The sequence below is a fragment of the Argiope bruennichi genome, chromosome 4 (genome assembly GCF_947563725.1).
Source record: "Argiope bruennichi chromosome 4, qqArgBrue1.1, whole genome shotgun sequence".
Classification (NCBI taxonomy): Eukaryota; Metazoa; Arthropoda; class Arachnida; order Araneae; family Araneidae; genus Argiope; species Argiope bruennichi.
In genome coordinates, this window is record NC_079154.1 from 125,070,710 (window position 1) to 125,096,929 (window position 26,220).

Here is a 26,220-nt window from a genome sequence, read left to right on the forward strand (position 1 = left end):
TTGACTTTTTTGACAATTATAATATTTCTCTTTGTATACGTTATGAATGAGAAAATAAAATGTCAATGACCAGCTGTGGAAAGACTTCAATATTCAGACAAAAATTATATCCACCTTATTCTAGTATGATTGTCATGTGTAAGGGACCCATGTTCCTTCAGATAAGCTGGACAATTACATCTTGCACAAAAATAAATAAATAATAATAATATAACAAGTACTAAATTTTTTTAAAAATGACAAGAGTTAAACTCTCATATTCAGTATTCTAGGGATCACTTGCAGTCTTAATATTGATTGATACCTGAGCTTAATATTCCACAAGTAATGAAGAAAAAATCAAAGATTTACTGTAAAAATATTTGGATTTAAATATTGACTCCTATCTATGTTAAAAATAACTTGCAAGCTTTATAATAGCATTTGATATATTATCTCTACTAAAAATAAAGCTGTGTGTTAGCAATCTGTGAGCCAGATCATTTGATCTGGAGCTGTGAAATTTGATATTATATAATTTAGGATTGCATTTTTTTTATTTTAATTTATTAAAAATTAAACAAGATTTTAACATTTGCCATCAATAACTTTCAAAACTATTATTGCACATTTTTTTTTTTTTTTGTATTTATATTTTTAATGATACCAATTTATTTGCCTTGCTATTTTTCTTAAAATTAAAAAAAAAAAATCATATTTTTTACATAATTTTAAATCATGTTTCATCATTTTATCCAATATTTATTCATGTTATTTTTCTTCTATTATTGAAAGATAAAAAAGAAAGTGAAGTTAGAATACCAGAAAATAGTATGCATTTAGAAAATAGGTTATGTGCCTAATTATGCTTTCAATGGCAATTTGGTGTCTTGGGACTTGACTTCATCAGAAAGATTCACTTATAAAAATAGTACAGAAGCAAGGCTATTAAAATACCACAATTATATCTGTTATATTTTGATATTTAAAAATATTTTGTTCAAGGAACCATGAATAAGGTTTTAATTAGATAGTTCATTGAAGTAAACCCACCAATATTAATACTGAACATGATTGCCAAAGATGGCGGATATTGCTTAATGTGTTTTCTAACATGTATTTTTTTGTTCTACTGTCTTTGATCTTATTATTAAATTTTTAGAGATATTGATCTATTATATTTTGATATTTCAATTTGGAATTCCAATATATATTTTTTTAATTCTCCTTATTATAAACTGATTGAAAATATGTTTTAAATATTTTTCATATGTATGAAGTGAAATTTTGTTTATTTTATTCAGCTGGCCTTAGTTCATAAAATAATAATTTTGGGTGTCGTTGAAAAAATTTGCACTGAAGTTTTAAATTCCATCAAAAAGAATGTTGCTGTTGAAATTATTAAGCTTGCTGTGGAAGAAATGGTTAATACCAAAGTAAGAATTTTTTTTTTTTTTTTTGAGAAAAATTCTTTGATGCTATTTCTTTCTGCTACTACTATTGCTGTTTACTGATGCTACTTTTTTTTTCTTCCTTTTGTAGGAAATTGTACCAGAATGGCAAAACTTAGCAAGTGGAATCCTTGTGTCATTAGGGCGCAATTTTCACAATGAAGTTATGGAACAATTGCTTTTGCGATTTCAACCAGGAGTTTTACCTCATTTTTTTGTAGTTCAGACCATGGCAAATTTAGCATCTGCAAATGGTATTTTTATATCTGTTCTTTAGCTTTATTGTAAATAACTAGAGATTGCCTAATATAACAAAATGTTCATATAAATATTTTTAAAAGCTAATTTTAAGATCCTGTTTAGCTGTTAAAAATATTTATATGAATATTTGCTTTTAAGACTTAAAAAAATAGTGTTTTTTAATTTAGCAAATTTATATGTAGATTACCTAATTTTAATTTAAAATCATATCATACTTCAATTTTTGATGAGGTATGATATGATTGTACTACTACTTGTGATTTACTTCTTGTATTAATTATTTATGATATTATGCATTTCTGAGCTAAGATTATAAATATATTATTGATTGAATTTTTTAGATAATTTCTCTATTCTAACTAATCTTACTGTACTGACATTTGAATAAAATTTAAGGTCTTGAAAGAAACTGTTCTTGTACTACTACTTGCTTAGTATCATTTAAGTTCTAAAAATTAAGCCATACATATGAAAATACTGAAATATATTTTATTACTATTTTACAAAATCATCTCATATAATTCATTAATCTCATATAATTCAGTCTTTACAAAGGTAATTATTCCCTAAATTTATTCAGCATTTTTATGTAGGTTTTTTAATATAGATAGTTATTTCCAAATATTTTTAGTATCTTACTATAACTGTTGTAGATGTCTGGTATTTATCAAATATTTATTTATAGTATTTGGAATGGTGCCCTTTTTAAAATCAGTACTTGGAACCATGTTGCCTTTATTAGGCATGGTAAAATCTGAAAATATGAAATGGACCTTTGCTCATGGTAAGTTGAATATAATGATATTTTATTTCTTAAAAAAATCTGATAAATATTTAATTTTGATATTAGTTATCTGTTATTTACACATCTACAATGTTTCCTAATGGTGAGTATTTTTTTTAATATTGAATTTACATTTTTTACAGCTTTGGCGAAGTTTTGTGAAGCCATTTTGGAATATATTGCCAATGCTGACAAATCACCTGATCCATCTGTTACTAAAGAAGCCTTTGTCAGTGAAATAAGCAGTGCTTATGATGTTCTTTTTATTAATTGGTTACCATCTCGTGAAGCAAAGGTAATTGCTAATGTATCTTTTTAACATAGTTATGCATAAAATTATTATCATTTGAAACTAATTAATTTTTAATAAATGTTTGAAATGAAAATATGCTGATAAATTTTTAATGGCATTTTAAAAGCTTTTTGTTCTTTATAAAATGTTTTATATAGTATGATGTATTAACCTTAAAAAAAACTTTCATATCTATTAATTTGAATTTTATGAATGAAATAGTAAAAATTGATATAATGATAAATAACTTTTAAATAATTATTGCTGGCTGATTCTTCATCGCATAGGTACAATGATGGTATGATGTTATCTTAAGATTTATCATAAATTGGTTTTTTTTTATATATTTTTATCATTATTCTTTTTTACCATACAAGTTTTGTTCATGTATGATATTTTTTGTGGCTTTGTATTTTGTAGATATCAAGTCTAAAGGCAATATTTGTCAGAAATATTTTTTAAATATTTGATTTTTTAGAGATTATGTGATAACATTACCATAATTTCAAACAATATTTATGAAAGTTTTTATCGATTTTTATGTTTTTCATCTTTTTGTGTCTTGATTGCCTTCTTATACATAATTAAGCAATGCATGCTTGTACCTAATGTCTGAAAAGCATACTTCTTTAGTACTTGTATGTTTTAGATTGTTAATTTTAGTGAAATGTAACATATTAGAATTTTCGAGTTTATTGAATTTAATTTTCAGAAAATAAAACTTTGAAAAATTGAATATCAAAATAATATATATAATTATTTTTAAATATTATAACTAATTTATTTATAGTTTATATAAAATTTCCCAGTGTATATTAAATATTTTATAATACAGAAGTTATGCATTATTTGTAATTTTTAAATTGCCTATTTGGGATTTTATACAATAAATTTCTTATTTGGAGTTTTTTATTAATTTTTTTAAAGGATAATTTAAACTCTTGCATATTAAGTTTGATTTTTTCCAACTTTTAACATATATAAAGTGATATGCAAGTGTAATTCTTTAGAAAAAAAAAATTGTTTATCAAAATTTGTTGCTCAAACTTTTAATATATCATGATTTCAGGTAAGATCTGAAGTTGTTGTTGCACTTGGTCATATGACTCATCTTCTAAGTCCTGAAAAGTTAGAAGAGCATCTTCCCAAATTTATTCCAGCAGTTTTAGCTATCTACAAAAGGCACCAAGAATACCAACACACAACACGGGTAATTTTTTTATTAATTAAATTATTTAATGTTATATAGTGTTAGTGTATTGATATTAAGTGTTAAAATAATTGAAGTAACTTTATGCTTCTATTATTTACAGGGTTTATGTATGGCTTTGGATGCTGCAATTTCCAATCGTAGTGTTGTTCTTGAATCACAACTTGATAACATATTAAATACTTTGTTCCCTCAGGTAAATTTTTTATTCCTGCTATGTACATATTTTGTATTTTATAGTAGAAATTTAATTATTTTTGCTTTTTCTGCACAAATTTTTTATTTGCTTAAAATATACTTTAACTCTTTAAAAGGTCTTTCTTTTTCCCCTAACAGTAATGTATTAAAAGATTTTTAGGATTGAAAATGAAGTAAAAGAATTGATTTGCTTAACTTAGTAGATAAAGCTAACTTGATTTCTTAACAGTGCACTTTATTACGATGCGAGATACAAAACTGGAGCAATTTTTCGTTGCAACAAAAAATTTATATTTTCCAATGTTAATAATTGCATACAAGTGCTGGTCAATTTAATGGTAATTAATAATTATATATCAAAATCTTTCATTTTATAAATTAATTCTATAATTCTTATATTCAATCTGCATAATTAGTAAAATATTGATGAATTTGGTGGTTTTAATTATTTCTTCATTATAATGCTAGACATGAAACTCAAACATCTATTATTGTTACATTAAAAAATTTAAGCTAGTATTTTTTTTCCATCCTATATAGTTTCTTGCAGAGATTTGTGAATATGGTGATTAAAATATTTTTCATGACTTTAAATACATGGTTAATGACTGTTTATTTAGATAGGTTAAAAAGTTCAATTTCTTAAAATTATTTTAAGTTTTTTTATAATCAAATTTTAAATTTTTAAAAAAATGTCAAATATTATTGAAGTTAACATATAGAATAGTAGGGAATATATAAAGGCTGCCTGTTAAGTACATTATCCGTACTGCTAATAAATGGTCATGCTATATAAAAGGTTAATAAGTATACGTCATTAATTCAGGCCTTCTGATCACTAAAATTACTCTAGCAGTATTGGTGAGGAATGTTTTTCTCATTCATTTATCCACCTACTATGAGAATAGTTCTTTTAGAAAATTGATGAATTTCAGCCTGGCATCATCAGCAAGTGGTTAAGGTTTTAGAACTTTATCAAAATTCAGTGATGAGAAGTTTAATAGGAATCAACTTATTTTAATTTTGGCATGTGGAGTTGTTGAAGAAATGTAGTGCATAAAATCATTGCCAGAAAACTGCAGAATTTAAAATTTTTCTTCAAATGCATGACTAAAAAATATTTTAAAGATATCTTTAGAAATACAATGCTATTATAACTTGGTTATATCAGCGCTCCTGGATAATGAAATGATATTCCTGTAGTTCATTAAATTCTATAGCTAGTGACTCCTTACAAATATGAGACTGAAACATGTTTCATTATTTGTTCATACCCACAATAAACTTCTATAAATTTGAAATACAGAAGTTGACATTCTTGTGAAGACAAATGTTTGATTTTACATGTGTTCCAAAACAGCTCATTAGCTGCTATATCCTTTATAATAAATGTTAACTTATTACTATGTATACTTTTGACTTATGATGGTAGGGGAACTTACTATTGTATAAGCCTTTTATTTTTTGTATGATTTTGTATATATACAAATTATATTTTTTATTATATTTTTAAAAAACTGTCAAGTAGTCTTACTATCACAATGAGAATATCTATTTATATTTTTTCCCTTCTGTCAGATATGCACCTTACCAGATTATTCTCAACCATCAGGAGTAAGGAATCATAATGAAGTTTTAAGATGCTTTGCTGTCTTAGGTGAATTAAATATAGTACTCTTGCCTTATTTTTTTTATATATTTTAACTTAAAATGTTCCTTAAAAAATTTTCCTCTTCAGTTAACTTTTATTTTGAAATTTCTGTACATATTTAAATTCCTTTCACTAATTTCTTTTTGTGTTTCAGCATCTGTGTATTCCAATCGGTTAGTTACGTTCCTACTTCAGAAACTCGAAAGCAGTAATGAAGCTTACAGAATTGGCTCCTTAACTGTTTTCAAACATCTGATTAACTCCTGTGGTTAGTTAAAAGTTTCTGAATATTTGACTCAATATATTTCAATAGTTTCTTTTCAATTACTTTATACATATCAGCCATTTTTTTAAATTTTATTTGCAGATGCACATATTTCAAACAAAGTGCCATTAATTGTATCAGGTTTAAAACCTATTTTGGATTCAGGAAATAAGGTATGTGTGGGCAAATATTTATGATTATAAATAATTGCATTTGATCATGTTGGTTAGATTGTTTAAACATGTCCAGTATAAAAGCTATTTAATAAGACACTGTTTAAGATTTTTTGTATATGTCCATCATAAGCATTCAGCTAAATTTTTGTTATTGCCATAATATTATTCAGCAAAATAAAATTTTACTATATTAAAAAAAAAAATCAGTTTTGTGTATAATTATTTTATATTTTTCTTTGATTCCTGTAAACTTTTAACTGTTAATTGATTGTCCCATTTTAAAAACATTTATAAATATTTATTTGGATATTTTTGAATAATGAATTATATTAAATTTGTGTCATATGACCTTAAATGTGCATAAATTCTATATAATCCTGAATGATTTTAGATTAATAACGTTTCAGAAACATTGATGACGAAGTAATCTATTTTGTGATTTTCTTTTAATTGAATGGTAAATGAATGCAACTTTTCTCCAAGTATTTTAAATTTTATAATGCTTATTTCGGTAAAATAAAATATAAATTAAAACTTATTACGTGCAATTTGAAGTGAATTAATTTTAGTAAAGCAAGCAATAATGTTCTTTTTGTTTTAAATTAATTTTAAATTAATTCATTTTAAATTTATAAAAAACTTTTGTTGATGAGAAATTAGTATTTATGTCTGTATGTTAAATTTGTTTTATTATTCATAATATAATTTACTTTTATAATCTGTTATTTTTTTAAAGGTGAAAAAGGTTATAGCACAAGTTATTGTAACTCTTGCCCACCATGATCATTTGAAATCAGACGATGGCTTAGAGTTAGTGAAATTTATTATTTACCAGTGTGCTTTGCCAGATGATCCAACAGTGAGTAATTTGCTTCTTTAATTTTATTTTAATTTATTTTAAAGGTATTTTATTCCGAATTATTTCATTTGTATTTGCATATTGTTCTGTTTTGAAACAAATTAAGCAAATTATTTTTATCTTATCTTTTTTGTTTTAGATTGATTTATCAAGTTAAAATGGAAACTTTATGTATACCATACTTTCTTATGTTACTATAGTAAATTTTAAGAAAATATTCATACCCTGCTGAAATGTGTGTATGATGACACGGTAGCTGTGTAATTTTTTTGACAGATGTACAAATATTTGATAAGCTGTAATAAAAAAAAAATTGCTTTTATCTGTTTAATGCATAATGTAATCTCTTATTCTTAGGCTAGAAGATCAGGTGATCCCAGTTATGTCAGTAATGAAGCTCTCCGAGGAATGTGTGAAAATGTCATACATTTATTAACTACTACAGTAGAAAAAATGGAAGATGTAAATATGCAATATGCTTTTTATATAAATATATAGATATGGTAAGATAAATAAGCGATAATTTGGCTTTAAAATTTCTGATCTTTTTTTAGTCTTATTATGCCAATGGTTTAAAAGAACTATTTTTGAAAAATATATAGAATTTATTTATAAATTCTAATTAAAAATTTTGTTCATAAATGTGTAAAATGAAATTATAGTGAAACTAGTCCAAGTTAAATGCCTTCATATTTAGTATTTTTCATTATGTTTAATCATTCATCCTCATTAGCGAGTTTTTTAAGCTACAATGAAATAAAGATGTGATAGATTAAGACATTTGTTTTGAAAATTCTGCATTAATTCATGTAATTATTTTATTAATTGCTGTGTAAAACAAGAAAACAATATATGAAAAGAGAAATAATTTATTTTTTTAAGATCAAGTGGGGAAAAAATTATGATATAATATTGATTTTCAGCTTCTGTATATTTTAACTATAATTTTTTTTATAGTTGAATATTGTTATTTTTAAAAAAGAAAATTTAATTAAATATCACTTAAGAAGAATTTTAATTAAATATCATGTAGAAAGAGGAATTTTAATTAAATTTTAATTTAATTATTTTTATTATTTATTTATTTATTGTGCTTTACCATATTGGCTACCCAATAACATTCTGTTGTATCAAATTATAAACTAATTATATAAGCAAGAATTTTCCCAAGCATTTCTATTTATTTTTGTATCACCTTTATGATATTCTTTAGCTATTAGCCTCATACCAGTGAAAATGTCATTGAATTTTAATTTAAATCATCACACACTATATATATATATATATATATATATAATATTGTTTTTTCTTATAGTTATAAAAGGAATATGAATAGTATGTAACTGCAACTAGATGTTGATAATAAGTGAAAAGATCTCTGGTATTCTTTAAAAGAATATTCAAATCATTCATAGCAATACTTTCTTTTTCGTTTCTGTAAGATCTATCATCTTTACTCTGCTATTTAGCTAATAATTTTGGTTTGTATTGATGTGTTAATGTCTATATTTAATGTTTCATCCTATTTTATTATTTCTGAAGCAGTAGGTAAAAGCAATTCAGAAACATATTTTTATTTACATATATGGCTGGTTATTGTAACAAAAAATATCTGCCCCAAATAAATAATTTAACTTAATTGTTTATCAACATTTTTTTACATATAAAATATACTTCTTTTATTTAGATTCTTTGGCCAAGCATTTTAGACTGCTTGCTAGATGAAAATTTGACACCTGCCATTAGTGCTGTTTGTAAAAGTCTCACGGTTTTGGCTTCTAAAAAAAGAAATGAATTGGGCTTGGATTTTACCATTGACTATGGATCACTATGTAAGTTCTGGTTTTTAAAATATGTTCTTTTACAGAGTAATAGCACAATTCTAAATTTCTAAGCATAGCTTTTTAGAAAAATAACTTCCATATTTAACTTACTTTTAAAAAGAATATATATTAATATTATATTGTCAGATTAGTATTTGCCATTTTTGCTTTTCATCTTGATTTAATAAACATTAAACACATACATTCATATACATGAATTATTTATATAGGAGGGGTTAATTATATTTCATTATGACTTTCATGTAGTAATAACTGCTTTAAATATAAGTAAACTGTGATCCACCAGAATATTCTTCTACTTAAAAGTAACAAGATATTAGAAATCCTTTTCAAATATTTAATTTTTTCTGTCCTTTTTCTTTGTGTATTTATAATTAAGGATTTTATTTTAATATCACTAATAACAGATGTAAAATTTTGTTTACTGTAATTTCTTGAAAGCAAGTGGCAGGAGGGAAATAAAATACCTCCTGCAGACCAACAGGTAGAAATCCAACTTCTTAGAGGCAATGGCAATCCCTATGACCCTGAGGGGCATGAGGATCATGCCCAATAGCTCCAGACTCTATGGAGAATGCTGACACTGTCTAGATGTGCAGCTGGATATGGAGCATATTTTTAGCTGCCATTCTATTATTTCTGCCCTCTTCAAAATAGTCATTGACTGCACCAAGGATATTCTTTTTTCCCGATGAAGCTGAAAATGTGACCAAGGCTGTTCTGCATGCTTTCGGCCCAATCTAATTGTTACCCTCTCTTCCTTTCCCCCCTTATTTTTTATTGCATTTGTCACACGACAATATCAACAATGTATATGCAGCTGTTGTATCTATAACTTCTATAGGCTGTGTACCATACTTCGTGTTTTCAGAAAATTTTGTAGCATCTTTTGAATATTTTTGTAAATATATATAATGAACTTTTACTCTGAGTATCCCGCTAATCAAACTTTTTCATACTATGTGTATATCTTGAATAACTTCGTATGCTTTAATATTTGTGTATGGTAAATATTTTTAAAAGTGCCCAGTTTTAGTCATATTTATTCATATTATTCTTTATAACATTTTGTAGTGAAGGTCACAACACCACAAAGTTTGCTTGCTAGACTGCTTGTTGTTATTGGTCGTCCACATGAAGATAGAGATAGAGGATTACATGCTCTAAAGTTTATGAAAGCTGTTGTGCCTGCCATACATAAAGGGCCTATATCTGTATGGGATAAAGACATTCCACTTCTTATCCAATACTTAGAATGTAAGTAAGGTATTTTTGAACCATTAACCTCCCTTTTAATGTCATTCCTTTAAGTTTCAGTTTCTGAATATAATAATTTTTTTTGCTTTGCATGATTTTATTAGAAATTAAACTGTGAAATAGTCATATTAAATAAATTGCAGTGATACTTTTAAAGCCTTAAGAAATTTTCCTTTGTTTTGGAATGCATTAAAATCCTTTTCTATAATCAATGAGTTAAATTTTTAAAATATTTTATAATTATTAAATGGACAATCAAAATAAGCTTTGAGATAGAGAATAATAAGAAATTTGTCTTAATGATCTGCATTTATAATGATAGTTTTAGAACTGTTGAGTGATATTTTGTTTTAAAAGTATTTCATTACATTCTGTAAACAATTATCTGGTTATTAATGGGGATACTTAATCTATATTTTTATGCAGCATTTTGTTTTACTAAATAAAAAATATTCTATGAAATATTATTCTAGATGAACAAAATGCAAAAAGATGTAAAGTCTGTTTTTGTAAACATTTATATATCTTTATCAAAGTTTGCTCTCCAGGGTATAAAAATCATTTGCTTGTTATAATGTACAAACAAACATATGTAAAAAAATATCCATGCATTTAAGGTTTTAAAAAAATGCAATGATACAATTTGTTTTTATAAAAGAATTATGAAAAAGGTTCAAATGTTTGATGAAAATTCATTCATGTGAGCATGTTTATCTTCCTAACTATTGTGCCTGTGTTTCCTGAGTGAGTTTTCTCATTGTTTATTTTCATAATACCAAAATTTCTTTTCTAATAATTGTATATGCTAAACTTTGCCATAGCACTTTAAATTCAAGTCAAAATAGAATGCATTGTTTTTCTTTTAATACTTTTATACTATGTTCTTAATCTACATAAATGAGTTACATTATAAATATATACATTATAAATTATATTAAAGGGTCATTGAAATGTGCATGAGCATAGGCTATACCTCTTTCATATTGTATTTGCATGTTGGCTGATGGTTTTTCTCTTTCTAGAATCATTACGATTGTATTCCCCATTAAAATTGGTTGACTTTTTGTTATCATTGAATTTTTCATAAAGTATGTAATATGTATATAATTTATTTCCAATTTCTCCAAAGTATGCTTTTATACCAACTGTTTTTTTTTTCTTTCTAAATGTTGCAATAATCTATAAAATGGCAATTTATTTGTATGTAACAAATAAACAAATCATTGGAAAAGTATTCCTTAGAAGGTTGTAAGGTTATGATATCATTATTAGCATCTGTATTAATCATTGTTTCTTCACAGTCTTACAACCTAGAAAGCTTCACATTTTACTGCAAAAAATATTTTTCAAACAAACAAATCAGTTGTATGAAATATTTTTACATTTAACAGAACTTGAAGAATTTTAATTGTCTTTTTTCTAAATGAAAAAAAGTCGAATTGTTTCTCTCTCTTTTTGACTTTACAATTGCACATTTTGATTCTTTGTGCTGCTTTCTCTTTATATTACAATCTTACTTCAAGTTTATTCCTTAATGTTAATATTTCTAATTATCTTCTTTCAAAGTGTTTTGATTCATTAAATTTTTTTTTCTTCACAAGTAATTTTAAAGTGCAGATTATAAGGTCTTTCCATTTACATAATAAGGCATCCAAGTGATTTTTTTTTCTCTTCTTATTCTCTGAATGATAAATTTCTTTCTAAGAATTTAGTTTACTTCTCTTTTTTAAAGTTATCTTAATATTATATTAACCTTTTTCCATGTGTAACATTTATTAGTCTTATGCAATATGTATTGAATTTTTTTCCCTTAATCATTGAAGTATATTAATAATGGCAAATATCTATTAATAGTAAGCCAAGTTCGATTTCACCTTCCCCTTTAAATACATTTAAGTATCTTATAGCATTTTCATATGTCAGTAACATTTTATTTTTCAAAGTGCACTTCCTAATTTTGGGCTCAAATTATCTGACCATACTTTAGACATTTCTGTATGTTTTATATAAAGTAAAATAATTAAATGAAATATGCTAAATGTAATTAATACAATACATGAATCTCAAAGCAAACTTGATGAAATGTGTACTAATGATTAAAACGAGAAACTGTGGGATATAGCAGTCATGCTGATGCAAACTAGAAATAGCTGAGAGTATGCATATCTTCCAAGAGTAAGAATATGTGTTTTAAGAGCACCCCTGCTCTTAAAGGAAAAATTCCTGAATTTCCGGAAAATCATGTTAATTGCTGAAAATTGTGATTAATTTCAATGACTCTTGATTTCAAATCAAAACTAATAAAATTTATGAACGCATTTTATAAATTTTGTAACAAAGTAGGAAATATAGCTGGAGTTTGAAGTTATTTTGGCTTCTAAAATTTAAAAAAGATTTTATATTATAAAAAAGAAATTTTAGTAGGCAATTTTTCAACATATAGATATTTTAATATTGAGATTTTGTTTCTCTTGTCTCCTCACTAATTAATGTATGTACATTGGAATAGATACAAAGAAATATCACAAGGTAGTAATAATCATTAAAGCTTATATAATAACTCATGGCCATTTCATCAGATTCAATAAGGATCTTGTAAATTTATTCAGACAGATTTAACTTTTGTGTTTTTTTTAAAACCCTTATATATTTACTAGAAATAATAAAGTATTTAAAAAACTATGTTTAAAGTTTGTACCATGTAACTATTAAACCTTATGTATAGAAATTTTTAAATATGCATGTATTTGTAACTAAAAGCATATGCTTGTTTAAAATTTGCATTTGCAAAAGCGCATTTTCTTGTTTAAAATTTGCATGTAAAAAGCACTTCAGACTGAAGAAATATGTATCTTCATCTAGTCTGAAAAGCCATTTCATTGTCAAAATATTTTTTAAAGCTTTTGATTCTACTGACTGGGACCAGAAGCAATGGGAAAATAAGGTTACAGATTTTATAAGTGAAACTTTAGCACACATTGATCGCGAAGATTGGATAATTCCCTATGGAAAGGCTTTGCTCTCTCAGTTCAACCTCTATAGTGATTCAGCTGATGACAAAGTAAGATTTTTTTTTTTTTTGCAGTTATGAACTTTAAATGCAATTTTTATTTTATTCTCCTGTTATTCTATCAACCTTATTTTAAGTTGTCATAGATTCTAAATTTATAGCATATCTTTTTGATGTTTAAGAATATTTGTAGAATTGATTAATTTATACATGAAGTGTGTGCATCTGTGCTGCTAATCAACATCTTGGACACTTCATTTTATCTTTAATTATAAACAGAATGTTTTATTGACATTTAAAAAAATAAATTTCAGAATGTAATTATTTAATTATAAATAAACTATTCACTTCTAGTTCCAAATTTTCTAGTCTGTTCATACAAGTCATAAATGTTTCATATGTCTTTGTTTCATATATCTATATCTAAAGGCGTGTTCAATAGCTTATTTGATTTCTATGTTATTAATATGTATATTTTAAAATGTATAATATGTATATTTTAAAATGTATAATATGTATATTTTAAAATGTATAATATGTATATTTTATGTATAATATGTATATTTTGAAAATAATACAGTCAAAAATAATTCTATAATTTTACATATGTTTACAATAATTAAATTAATAAATTAGTAGATATATTGTTGCTGGTTAATCATACAAGTTTGTGATATCGAAAGCAGCTGCTTTGTGTAGATGTGTATTATAATCATTTAAATTTATATTTTTTTGAATATTTATCATGATAGATTGTATTTAAGTGTACCAGTACTTGTATTATACTCTGAATAAGATTGTTTCTTTGTTATTAAGTTTTCATCCGAAACTGTTTCTTATTAGCATGAAAAACAATACTCTAATAATTATAAATAAATTTTTAAAGTTTTTAGTCTTATTCCATTTGTAATTTTTTCTCATTTGGTTAATCACTCCTTAGATGCATAAAATAAGTTTCATGTATTTAAAATAAATTAAAATCTTTACTTCTTGTGACAAATTTTTAAAGATATTTTCTCTGTTTAAAAAAATGTTTACATTATTTTGATAAAATAATTGCTGTCATAAAATTCCCACAAATGCTAATGTATAATTTTTTACATTAAAATTATTAAACCTGAAAATACTGAAATTCAACATTTTTTTTTTTTTCTTTCTTTCTTTTTCTTATTCTAGTATGTTCTTCTGATAAATCTGGGTTTAGTTATACGGAAAATAGCTAACAAAACTTTCCTAAATGAGGCACTTGATACCATTTTTCAGAATGTTAATCATTCAAACCCAACTGAAAGACTGGTAAGTATACACATATTAGCTTTAATTTTTGTTTTATCTTATTTTGATTGTATCTATATAGTTTTTAAATGATATATTATATTCTTAAATTTTATATATTCTAATTCATGCAAATTCTAGGGCTGTGCTCTTGCTGTAGGTCTCTGTGGATCATCTTTTGCAGATTTAGTTCTTGTGAAATTAGAAAATGTAGCTAAGGATTTCAAAAAGAATGCAGGTTTATTTGGTTTTATACGTGTAAGTATACTTGCTTTTTTTTTTTAATGTATTACCGAAAACATTAAACAAAATGTAATTAAAACATAATCTCTTGATATTTAGCCTTTTACTTTATGTACTTGAGACTGCATTTATTAATATAAATGAGTTTTATTCTTTTTATTTAATATGAATAGTAATACTTTTTTTATTATGCATACATATCTAAGTATGGGTAGATTAATTGTTTATATATTTCTAAAATGGATATGATAGATAATTCTTTATTATAAATTCTGAAGGATCTTGTTTTTTTCTTTCTCTTTCTTTAAAACAACTTGGTTATAACTTGCTTTCTACAATGAAAATAGGAAGCCCCCCCCTTTTTTTTGTATGTGTGAAATAATTTTTTTTCCACTTGATATTTGCAGCTAAAATAAATTTTAATATGCCACATTTTTTTATATTGTTTTAGCATTACTTTTCTAATGGGAGATAACTGAAAATAAAAAATCAAAATTAATTAATAAATTTCTGCAGTAATAAAAGAAATTTATATTCCTTAGAAACTTCTGTGTGCATAGATTTTTGAGAAGAATATGTTTAAGGAAGATGTGATTAAGATTTAGTATAAGAAAATTTATATTGTTTGTTTCTCTTAAAAATTAGTATTTGTAATTTTCTTTTAAAAATCTTTAGAAGTTATGAGGACTGTAATTTGCCTGTTAGTTTTTTCTGAGAATATTAGTATGTTTGTTCGTAGAAATTATTGTTTTCTGTATGTGATAGTCTTATTCATACTTATCATCTTACTGTTTAGGAATTCACGGGTGACTCTGATCATGAAAATCTTAAGGCCACCATCATTCTTTGTTATGGACACATTACCATCAATACACCTATCCAGCAGATATCTCCTAGGATAGAAACTCCTATTTTGAGATGTGTGGCCACTTTATACTCATCATCAAAGGTATTTGAAAAATTCATTCAAATTATTAAAAGAACATAAATGCACAATAAAATTTACATTAATTGCTTATGTAATTACATTTAATAGTATTTTTTTGTTTTAATAAATCTTACTAAAACCTCAAATATTTTTGAAACTAAATATGGAAGTAACCATCCATACTGTTATTTATATATTTTTACTTCTCATCGTTATGTATAATATTCAGTAATATGACATTGAATTTCCATGTTATTAAAGCAATGTGCTTCCTATGAAATTTACCTGTTTTAATATCTACCATTGATATTATTTTTAAGACCAATTTTTAAAAAAATCTTTAATATGTTGTCAACATATTTGTTATTAAACTAAGTTGCTGTTTCAAACATATGTTTCACTAGAAAGTTAAATACAGCAGGAATGATTGATTATGATTTCATTTTTTCTCAAGTATATCTCATCTAAGTCCACTTCAGTTTTAAACATCTGCAACTCATGAGAGAAATCATGGATTGAAAGTATAAGCTTCTAATGATTGGCATTTGAAAATTACTTGGGCTTATTTATTTTATCTTAGGGTATTTTTTAATTTGTTTATAATAATAAGGAATTGTAGATTTTCATGTAAAATGACTCTAAATGATTCACTTTCATACTTCAAACTTCAAAAATTTCTTAAAATGTTATCTGAAGGAAGTTGAATTATAATTTAGAACTTGTGATTTCTTTATTTTAAGACAATTAAAAGTGATTTTGATTTTATAGGCTGTTATATATATTGTTAACTGAGTTATTGAATACAGTAAAATCTAGTAAGTAGTGCCGTATTAGTGCTCTTTTTATTGTGCTGTTTTATTTTGATCTTGTTTTAAGTTACATGAATGCACTTTTTCACATATTTGAATGTGATTTTTTACTGCAATGTTGTCTGTAAATTATTTATATGAAATAAACTAAACCATTATTTGCATCTCCTTTCCAAGTGAACGAAGGTCTATTGTGAAACAATATAAAAGATATATCCTTATATTTTGAGGTCTTTTAAAGAAATTAGATTTCTCTAAATCTGTATTTAAAATAAAATTCTGAATATACTATTAAATAGCATTATTGACCAGACTGTTGGTAGTATGTATAAGCTTTTCTTGTTTTTTGCTACAATGCTTATTTTTTTATATTTACCAGGATCCTAATGTGAAACAAAGTATGCTTGAAACAATTAAATTAATTGCTGATGCTGTTCATTCTGGTCAACATAAAAAACAATGCTTAGATGAATTGCGCTCAAGATCAGAATTGTTAGGTCTGATGAGGACTATCTTAAAATCTGAAACTTCCCTGCCTTTGACTAGCAACATTCGTTCATTAGCTCTGAATGCATCAGCAAGTCTTGTGTATCCTTTATGTAAAGCTTTTAACATTTTCTCATAAAATATTTTTGTCCATTTTTTATTAGGAACTTTGTTTTTTCATATGAAATTCTTCATATGCATTCATTTTCCAGATGTTTTAAAGAATTTAGGACATTTTAAAATATTTAATCTTCCTTGTTTTGTTCCTTAATTCTGTTTGTCCAGATCTCTTGATCCTGCTTTAAAAGATGAAGATAAAAGAAATATCATACAAGTAGCTGTAGGCTCAGTTTATTCTTTACCCAGAGACTTCCTTCATGAAAAACCCAAAGAAGAAGGCATAGATCCTACACTAGATTTTGATAAGCTGCTTATTTCAACTGTAGATGCCCTTAATTTTTTCTTGCAAAAGTTGGTATTGAAGGAAAGGACTTTCACAAATTTAGAATCAATTCTGCAGGTAAAAATATGTAATTTTTAAATATGAATTATTTATAAAGTTTTCACGATAATTTAGTTTTATTATAAATTTAAATTTTATCTTTGTAAAGTCTTATTTAAGTTTAATATTTTTCATTTGTTATTTGAAAAGAAATATTTAATGCATATGACATCTTTACATAAATAAAATAATTAAATATATGTTAATATGTATTTTATAAAAGAAATTTGCAAGTAATCTTAGTTATCACGAAATTTGTTTGTTGCTTATACAAACATGCGAAAAACATGAATTTCCAGGCAAAGCATTATTGTTCATTCTGTTCTATAAATAAATTATTGTCAGAAGTGCTTAAATATACTGGCACTTAATTTATATATAGGTTGTACTAATTTTGTTTGAAGAGAAAAATGTCAGTTCTACAGATATTTATTAAGACCAAGAATCCTGTCAATAACATCAATTTAAATCTTGAAAATTAATTATATTAAATGAATTTTCCATTAAATACCATAAAATTTGTCATTGCATGTAACCAGTTTATAAATAGAATTTTTTTTTTTTTTCTAGTTTGCTTCACAAAAAATGAAAAAGTTTAAATTTTTATAAGGGAAATTATTTTTAAATGTAAGCTTGAATGAAAGTATGTTTTTAATCTGTTTAGGGAATTATGCATATTTCAAACACTTTGATGATTTGTTATAACTTTTTAATCATAAATATGTGTACTTTCAGATTTTACATAAATGGATGGTCTCAAAAAATGCCGTTGAACGTGAAAGATGTTTACATTCAACTCTTCATATTCTTCGGGCATATGCTGAAGCTTCTGAAAATGATGTAAGCTCTACTGTTTTGATTGAAATATTCTTTAAATTCATGTACATTGAAGTTTCTTCTCTATAGAAATGAATTTGCAGTTTGAATGTTAAGCACTTTTTGATAAAATGATTATCCAAATAAAGTGTTTATCTTTGATTAAGAAATTCCGTACTTTTAGCAGCCTCAAGTTGCTATTGATTTTGATGAGTTAAAAAAAAAATTGTAAGCATTTCATCAGATTCCAATCACACCATCGTAAATTATGGATTTTGAAACATTGAAGATAAACTTCAAAGAACAAATAGTTAATCCAAAATGCTAACTGCACATGAACACATTTTTTTTATTATTATTATTACTTACCCAGAAACAGGCAGCCAACTTCTATGTACATTCCAATAACTATCACCCCCTACACGCACTCATTGCATTGATCTTTTGTTATTACAAATTCCATTTCCTAGCCTTCCTCAAATTTTTTCTTGTCTCATATTCTGATATAGTTTTCTTAAAAAAAGAACATGAGATTCATACAATATTCTAGGCCACTATTTTAGTCTTGTTCTGTTCCATCATTTTTAAAGTAAATTATTATTATTGACAGTAAATCTAGAAAGTTAATATAACTGTTGACCGTTTCTAAATATGTTGAAGTAATAAGAATGCCACCATGACCACGACAGATATCATTATGGGCAGATTTCATATTATATACGATTGGAATATTAAACTATGTCATATAATTATAATATTAATATATCTTGTGTTTTGTAATATTGTAAAACTATTATTACAGATTGTTGCTTCATTAAATGGTACTTTTATATGCTTATTGGCAAAAAGCAGATAATTTCAAATATCTTTAAAACCTGATTATGCTTATCCCATTTTGTAGGCATACGTCCCTTTTAACACTCTTGGGAACATTCTTGGAATGCTGGTACCTAGATGCACAGATCCCCAAGTAACTGTACGACACCTGGCATTTGATTCCATAGATGTTGCTGTAGCTATGGCTATGCGTGTCCAAGGTTAATATATGACCTAACTGTTTCAAATATGATACTCATTGATTTTCCCACATTTTATCATTAATTTGAAAGAAATAGCAAAATCTATCATATATTTTCATTTTTTCTATACTTTCTTTTATAGTGTTATTTCTATAATTGAAATTTTAATCCTCTTGTCAATTCTTTGACATTATAATTATTTTAAAAGCTTGAAATTTATATTATTATTTAATAAAATATTACATAACAATTGGATTAATTCATGGATTTCATGAAAATACTAAGAACTTGCAGCTACAAATATCGTAATTATAATTTACTTTTGTAAAGAATGCTTCTAAACATAGAACACTTAATTATTTCAGTGAAATTTTGTAGTAGACTGTATAAAAGATCAGATGTATTACTTCATTTACTATATCTCGTCTTTTTATAGTATCTTATGGTGGACACTTGAATATTAAATATCTTTATTTTAATGTTGAATTTTATGTTATTATTTGAGTTGAATATTAAATATATTCATTTTGCTCATTTATTGTAGAAAGTATTGATTATCAATTAATATTTAAAGATAAAAATTTAAATAATAACACAGATCTACAGTAAAAATAATTCATGCTTTTGATGATTTTTTTTTTTTTTTTTTTATTCTGATTGCCGAAAAAATATTTTGAGAATTCCATCATGTACAGTTTTATCGTGAATGATGAGACTTACTTGTTCAAATTTGTATATTTAAGAACAGCATAATATTGTGTATATAAATATTTTAATATATTTATATAATTTAATCAATAATGTTGCCTTGTTATGTAAGAGAGACTGAAAGAAAAAACTTTATGCAAGAAAGAATGAATTATTATTTAGGATTTTTTTTTTCAAAAGTGATAAGCTGATTGGCAACAGAGAAACAGAGTTAAGACCAGATCACTAGCTTGTTTGGGCATGTCTCCCCTCCCCTTTCATCAATTCTCTTCCTATATATATTCTTCTTACTACTTGTCTATCAGTTCTTTGTTTTATGCTATAATTCAGATATATATATTTAATACTATGCTTTGAGTGGAAGTGCTTCAAATTGAGAAAAATGCTTTTCAGTGGTTCAGTTAATTAACCAAATTCTTTTTTGTAATATTTGTAGTAATTGCACTAAAAAAAGGCGAGAGAGAAATATTATGAATTTTATAGGAAAACATTGAAATCTGGAATTGAAAATATTCAAAAAAAAAAAAAAAAGTTTGCTTTCTTAGTTTATAGAAAGTTTTACTGTCCCTGCTTCATATAAAATTAGATATTTGTTAAAGTCATTGCCAAAAGTAGAGTGCTTCAAATATCTTTGTGAACAGTTCCGGATTTAACTGAACCAAAGTTAAAGGAATGGAATAGGAGTTGATACCAAGAAAAAGATGAATTAAAATTTTAAACTCAAAAAAGATAAAGATGCTTAAAATCATTCAAATTAATTATAACTAGCTTTCTTGGAAACCAAGAAATTCCAAACTACAAATCTGTTTTAGAAGATACATTAGTAAGTTCTCAAAATATTGAGTATAATATGAATTAAAAAAATTCATTTTCCTCATTTGAACTTGGGCTATTAGTGTGAAAATTTTGGTATAAGCAGCATGAAGCAAAGTGATGGATTTCACCAGCTTATATTGGAAATAAAATCTCATCAATCGTTTTCTTTTAATCTTTTGATTGATATTTTTTGTTTGTTTGTTTTACTTTTGCCATAATTCCTTTTTTTAAGAAAGTTTTAAGTAATTTAATATTAATCTGCTAATTTTCTTTTAAAAAATAATTCTATATTTTTAATATCTTAAACATTTTTTGTATCAATTTATTCCATTGTTCAGTCAATCAAATTTATTTTATTTCTTGAATATTTATGTTCAACATGGTTCATTATTTATGAAATACAACTTTTTATTTCAAGCCTCTGTCATATCTGATATAGTTGTGTTAATGAATTTGATGAAATACTTCTTTTCAAAGAAAAAAAAATACTATTTTAAATTATGATTACATAAAAGTAGCAAAGCATCATGTTTGTGAAAAATTTGGGAAAGTGGTGAAATTAATTAACAACCTTGATCCATTCTTTGAGAATGGAGTTCTGATTTTTATTTTTCAGTATCTCTTGGAAATGAAAGAATAGGGGATAAATGAATCTTGATGACATATTTATGTATTATGAGATTTTATATTACATAAATTGTTGAAATATGTACATTAATTATTTTATTTAATGGTTGTAGCCAGAAATTCTGTTGAGTGTTTTTATTGATGTTTGGTGAAGTAGAGTTTTTGAGATTTTTACTTGAAAATTGATGGTTAACTGCAGAGGATTGTTGATGGTAGATCTAAGTGTCGTCAAGTTTCATATGAATTAAAATTGGCAAAATCATTCCAGTGGTTGTGACTTGAGGATTGGTTCTTTGGTTTTGCAAATAATATATTTGGTGAACAGCTGATTGCCTAAGGTATCTAATAAAAATTTAAGTAATTTTGTAATACATTTCTTTTCTTTTCTTTTTTTTTTTTCTTTTTTTTCAAATCTGTGTAATTTACAGTATGCAAATTTTATACATATGTATTAAAATATCACAAAGGCTCTTTCTGGAAAAAAAATTATATCTGAAATTGTTTTTTATGTTTTTATTTTCTATATAACTATTTTATGTTTAACTGTATTTTTAAAAAAAATTTGCGACATAAATTTTTATTTTTCAGTTTCAACTGTGAGTTTCAATGAAAAACCAGAATTATCCCTGAACTATTTGAAATCTCAAATCATCAGTGATGATCCTTCTTCTTTATTTATTGTAACAAAAAGTTTAGGAAAGGTATGTTCCATTCAGTTGTTTGCTATTTTATATATAATGTTTTTTTTTGTTGTTTTTTTTTTTTGCTTCTTTGTAAAGAGTATTTAATTACAAAATCCTTTTGTTTCTTTTTAAAATTTATTGTTTATATTTTATCAAAAAAAAAATCATTCATCCATTCAAAAATACTATGATTTAATATTTTTCAAAGTCTATTAAATCTCTTAAAAATTGGAATCTTCAAAGTATAAACATAAGATTAATAAAGCTGTGTTAATTAATAAATTTAATTTGTATTCAATCTGAAAATTTTGAAAAGATGTATTTTTCCTTTGAGTTCATGAAAATATTTTATTAAAAAAGAATGCAAATATTTAAAAATATTCTTACTGTGTAAGTAGCTGAATAAGTAAGTAGTACTGAGAAAATGATTTTTACTTTATTTTTGTGTATATATTTAATGATTTTTTTTGTTTTAATCAATTCATTTTTAGCTAAGCAAATATGTATTATAAAATTTCAGTTAATATCACCAGAAAAAATTAAAATCGCCTAGTAGATAAATTAATGGTCGGGAAATTCCTTTTTATATAATTGAATCATATTCTTAAAATAGCCTATTTCTTGTGATAAATTTTTTTTATTGTTTAGTTCATATGCGAAAAACTGCCTCTAGACCAACTGTATCCATTTCTACGGTGTTTAGTCAATGGCCTCTGTGATCCTCATTCTCAGAGTTCTTCCGGTGCCTCAGTTGTGCTGAATACAGTAATCAAGCATAGAGGAAGAGAACTCAGAGTTGAAGTAATGATTTTTTAGTAAATTTGTTTTGAAAATTATTTTTCTATCAGATATAGTATTTATTTGTTGTCTTAGCATGAATTTAAACCTTTTACTTTTGAGAACTAAATTTAACAAACTTATTATACCTGACATGTCTGTAGTAAAGATACTGTAAAATGCATCTTATGTTTATTTTTATTTAATGTTTATGGGCTAGCATCCTATCTATAAGTTGTAAAAATCCACAATGCAAAATCATTCAAATGCTCTACAAAACAGATAATGAAATTTACAGCTACCAAATTCAATGCATAGCTACTTCATAAATAACAAGTGCTCATTAAAAAAAAAAAAAAAAAAAAAAAGAAAGTTTCTTTTTTTTTTTTTTTTTTTTTTTTTTTTTTGTTGCTGTTCTTAATAACTTTAGAACATATTATTACAAATCAAACGATTTCTACAAATTTTTCAAATTCTAAAAGTTAATTTTGCGGCTATACTTTTTTTTTTTTTTTTTGCAATTTTTTCTGTAAATTAATACATTTTTTCAAAAGAAAGTTTGAAAAATTAATAAAGAATTTGCAAAAAGCCTTTTCTTCACATAATCATTTGTAACAAAATATCTAAATTGTACAAAATCAATTTGAATATTATAGCATAACTGTCATATAACAAAATAAAAATATAGATTTTTAATTTTATTACTAATTAATGCATTGACATATTTCAAAATGCTGATGTTGGCTTTTTTGGGGGGAGGGGGGGGGAATAATGTGTTTCAACTAATGTTCTTCCAGTTGCATGATCCACTGGATGAAACACATGATGCAATCAAGGTAAACAGTTCAATCCTAAAACATTGTTATGTTACTAATTTATTATGTTACTATTTTAAACGGAAGTCATGTAGCTAGAAGTTTTGTGTGTGGTTTGTTCACCTAATGTATGAATTAATTATCTCTGAAGCTCTAAGTAATTAGTAAGTAGTTATACACATAAAAAAATCCCTTGATATTAAAATAATAGTCAAATAACCAAGCATTTTTGATGACTTAAGCAGAATGACGAGTTAGGCAGATTGGAAATTTTAAGAAAGGGGAGGGGACAGGGCTGAAATTTTTTTATGAATTGCTGTAGGATTCGGTGACAAAGGTTTTTTTTTATATATATATATATATAAATTAATACATGTATATGAATGAGTGGGGGTAAAACATTTTTATAGTTAGCACATTTTATTCTTTTTTAATTGCTAGTATTGATTGATGAAGGTGCTGATTACTGGAAATAACTTTTGTTTCTAATATACTTATTACTTTAAATTCTTTGTCTGTTGTACTTTGAATAGATGTTAAATGCTATCAAACTTCCTTCGGGACTATGATCGTTTCTATTAGTTGATTGAGGTTTGCTCTATATTCTCGATAATTCTATCTTCACTTGAACTGTTTTGTCTACCAAAAATTCAGATTTTATAATTGTGTATGAGCAGATTGCAATGTTGTTAAGTTTACAAACACTTTAACATCATTGAGGTTATTTTTCTTTTTTCATTTTCATCTTTTCTATTCATCTATTCATTCTATTCATCTTTTTTCATTTGCGATTTGCAGCTAAGTCTCTGATGATTCTGGATCAATGATGTCTTCACTTAGTATTTCTTCTGATTCTGTCTTTTCTACGAACCCTACATGTAGGAAAAATGCAAAACAGTTTGGGAAGAAATGGAACTCCAACTTTTGTGTGCATAGTTAATTGCATCTAAAATCGAAACTTTTAACTTTTCGTGCCTATCCAATACTCTTTTACGAACTTTTATATTTTCATTTAAAGTGACAAATTATGCCTTGATCTAAAGGCTGAAGAAATGCTGTTATATTTGGAGGGGGGGGGGAAACGATCTTGATTGCTTTTAAATTTTTGGGTTGATTGTGTGTGATACAGTTATTAACAATGATGGCAATTTTTCTTTACTGATGTGAAAACTAACCATCCCCTTTATGAATGTCTTTCCCAAGTCATTGTAGTCTATCACAAGTGATGGTAGTTTCTTATTAGGTAGGTAAAGGTAAATTAAGCCACTTTCATCAATATTTTAAAATTTGATATGTCAAACCTCGATAAAATTCCTTAAGAGCACTGTTCTTCCAGTCTTCTGTAGCATCTCACCATCTGCAACTGCTGCTATCCCGTAAATCCTTATTTTTTTTTTAAAAAAAAAAAGCAATGTATGTCTTTGAAACTTTTCAATTCACCATTGCTGCTACTGAAATCACAACATAAATTGACATTTTTTAGCAACCAAACTAAAACCTCCTGGATCTTGTCAAATTACAATTTCCTTTTCTTCCTTTTGTCTTTGCAGTCAGCTTCTTCAGTGACTTTTTTCTATGAAAGAGTATTGTTAAATGTAGTCCTGGGAATATAGTATTTTTTGGCAAAAACTGTTTTTGAAGCATTTGATTTTTTAAAGTGCAATGAAATCTTTTTTTTTTTTCATTTAAAAATAGCAAGGTAAGTTTTCTTTTCCATTTCATGTTAAAAACATAATCAAACCACGAGATTGCAAAAGAAAAGATAGCATTATAGGGATCTTGCTCACTATGAAATGATGTCACTCTCAAGAGCAGTCAAGAAAAATGTTTACTCTCAACAGAATCATGCTAAGAACTGTCCTTTGAATGAATGGCAGTGAAAAATATGGTATGCATGCATAAAAAAATTCCAAGAATCCAAATCCCCAAAAAGGTGTTGTATGGAAAGGAATCTTAACAACAATAGAGATCTACGAGTGTTTTGCTGAAGTGGCAAGCATAATCAAAAATTATCTGTTTAGGCTTGGCTTTCTTAAAGTGAAGGGTGAGGCTGAAAAGACAACGTAATGACATGCAAAATGGTGAAGAAAGATACTTATAGCCGTTTTTGAGTGATAACTTACCCAGAGAAGAAATAAGTGTAGTGATGGTAAAGGAGGGTTATTTTATATTATTGTGCACCAAAGGAAAATAATGTCATCAACAGTCAACATTTTGAGGTTTTACTGTATTACCTTAGTTAACTCACTACTTCTACGGAATCTGATTTCTACTTTCAAGTGTAAAATTTAGGGAAAAATAGTATTTCCGAAAAGATTAATGAAATTGAAATTTATAACAAGAAAATATCAAAAACATTATTTAGAAATTTTCTATTTTTTTTACCAGTTTCTTACAACAACAACAAAAAATGTCAAAAGCACTGTTTTAAAATGGGAATTGTTTTGCTGGTTTACTCATCAATAAAGTTATCCTTTTG

At 25.6% G+C, this 26,220-nt stretch overlaps 1 protein-coding gene across 1 annotated transcript in view; it reads left to right on the forward strand.

Moving 5' to 3' along the window:
- LOC129965383 (maestro heat-like repeat-containing protein family member 1) overlaps window positions 1-26,220 on the forward strand; it is a 49,514-nt gene that overhangs the window by 6,045 nt on the left and 17,249 nt on the right. Inside the window, exons 4-26 of the mRNA XM_056079217.1 lie at window positions 1,284-1,415; window positions 1,522-1,684; window positions 2,377-2,475; window positions 2,619-2,770; window positions 3,837-3,977; window positions 4,081-4,173; window positions 5,754-5,832; window positions 5,981-6,094; window positions 6,194-6,264; window positions 7,004-7,126; window positions 7,484-7,588; window positions 8,814-8,958; window positions 10,045-10,227; window positions 13,128-13,288; window positions 14,414-14,533; window positions 14,654-14,770; window positions 15,552-15,704; window positions 16,872-17,080; window positions 17,264-17,498; window positions 18,216-18,320; window positions 19,198-19,333; window positions 22,055-22,167; window positions 22,798-22,950. Of these exons, the coding sequence (XP_055935192.1) occupies window positions 1,284-1,415; window positions 1,522-1,684; window positions 2,377-2,475; window positions 2,619-2,770; window positions 3,837-3,977; window positions 4,081-4,173; window positions 5,754-5,832; window positions 5,981-6,094; window positions 6,194-6,264; window positions 7,004-7,126; window positions 7,484-7,588; window positions 8,814-8,958; window positions 10,045-10,227; window positions 13,128-13,288; window positions 14,414-14,533; window positions 14,654-14,770; window positions 15,552-15,704; window positions 16,872-17,080; window positions 17,264-17,498; window positions 18,216-18,320; window positions 19,198-19,333; window positions 22,055-22,167; window positions 22,798-22,950 (3,102 nt within the window). The remainder of the gene's footprint in view (window positions 1-1,283; window positions 1,416-1,521; window positions 1,685-2,376; window positions 2,476-2,618; window positions 2,771-3,836; window positions 3,978-4,080; window positions 4,174-5,753; window positions 5,833-5,980; window positions 6,095-6,193; window positions 6,265-7,003; window positions 7,127-7,483; window positions 7,589-8,813; window positions 8,959-10,044; window positions 10,228-13,127; window positions 13,289-14,413; window positions 14,534-14,653; window positions 14,771-15,551; window positions 15,705-16,871; window positions 17,081-17,263; window positions 17,499-18,215; window positions 18,321-19,197; window positions 19,334-22,054; window positions 22,168-22,797; window positions 22,951-26,220) is intronic.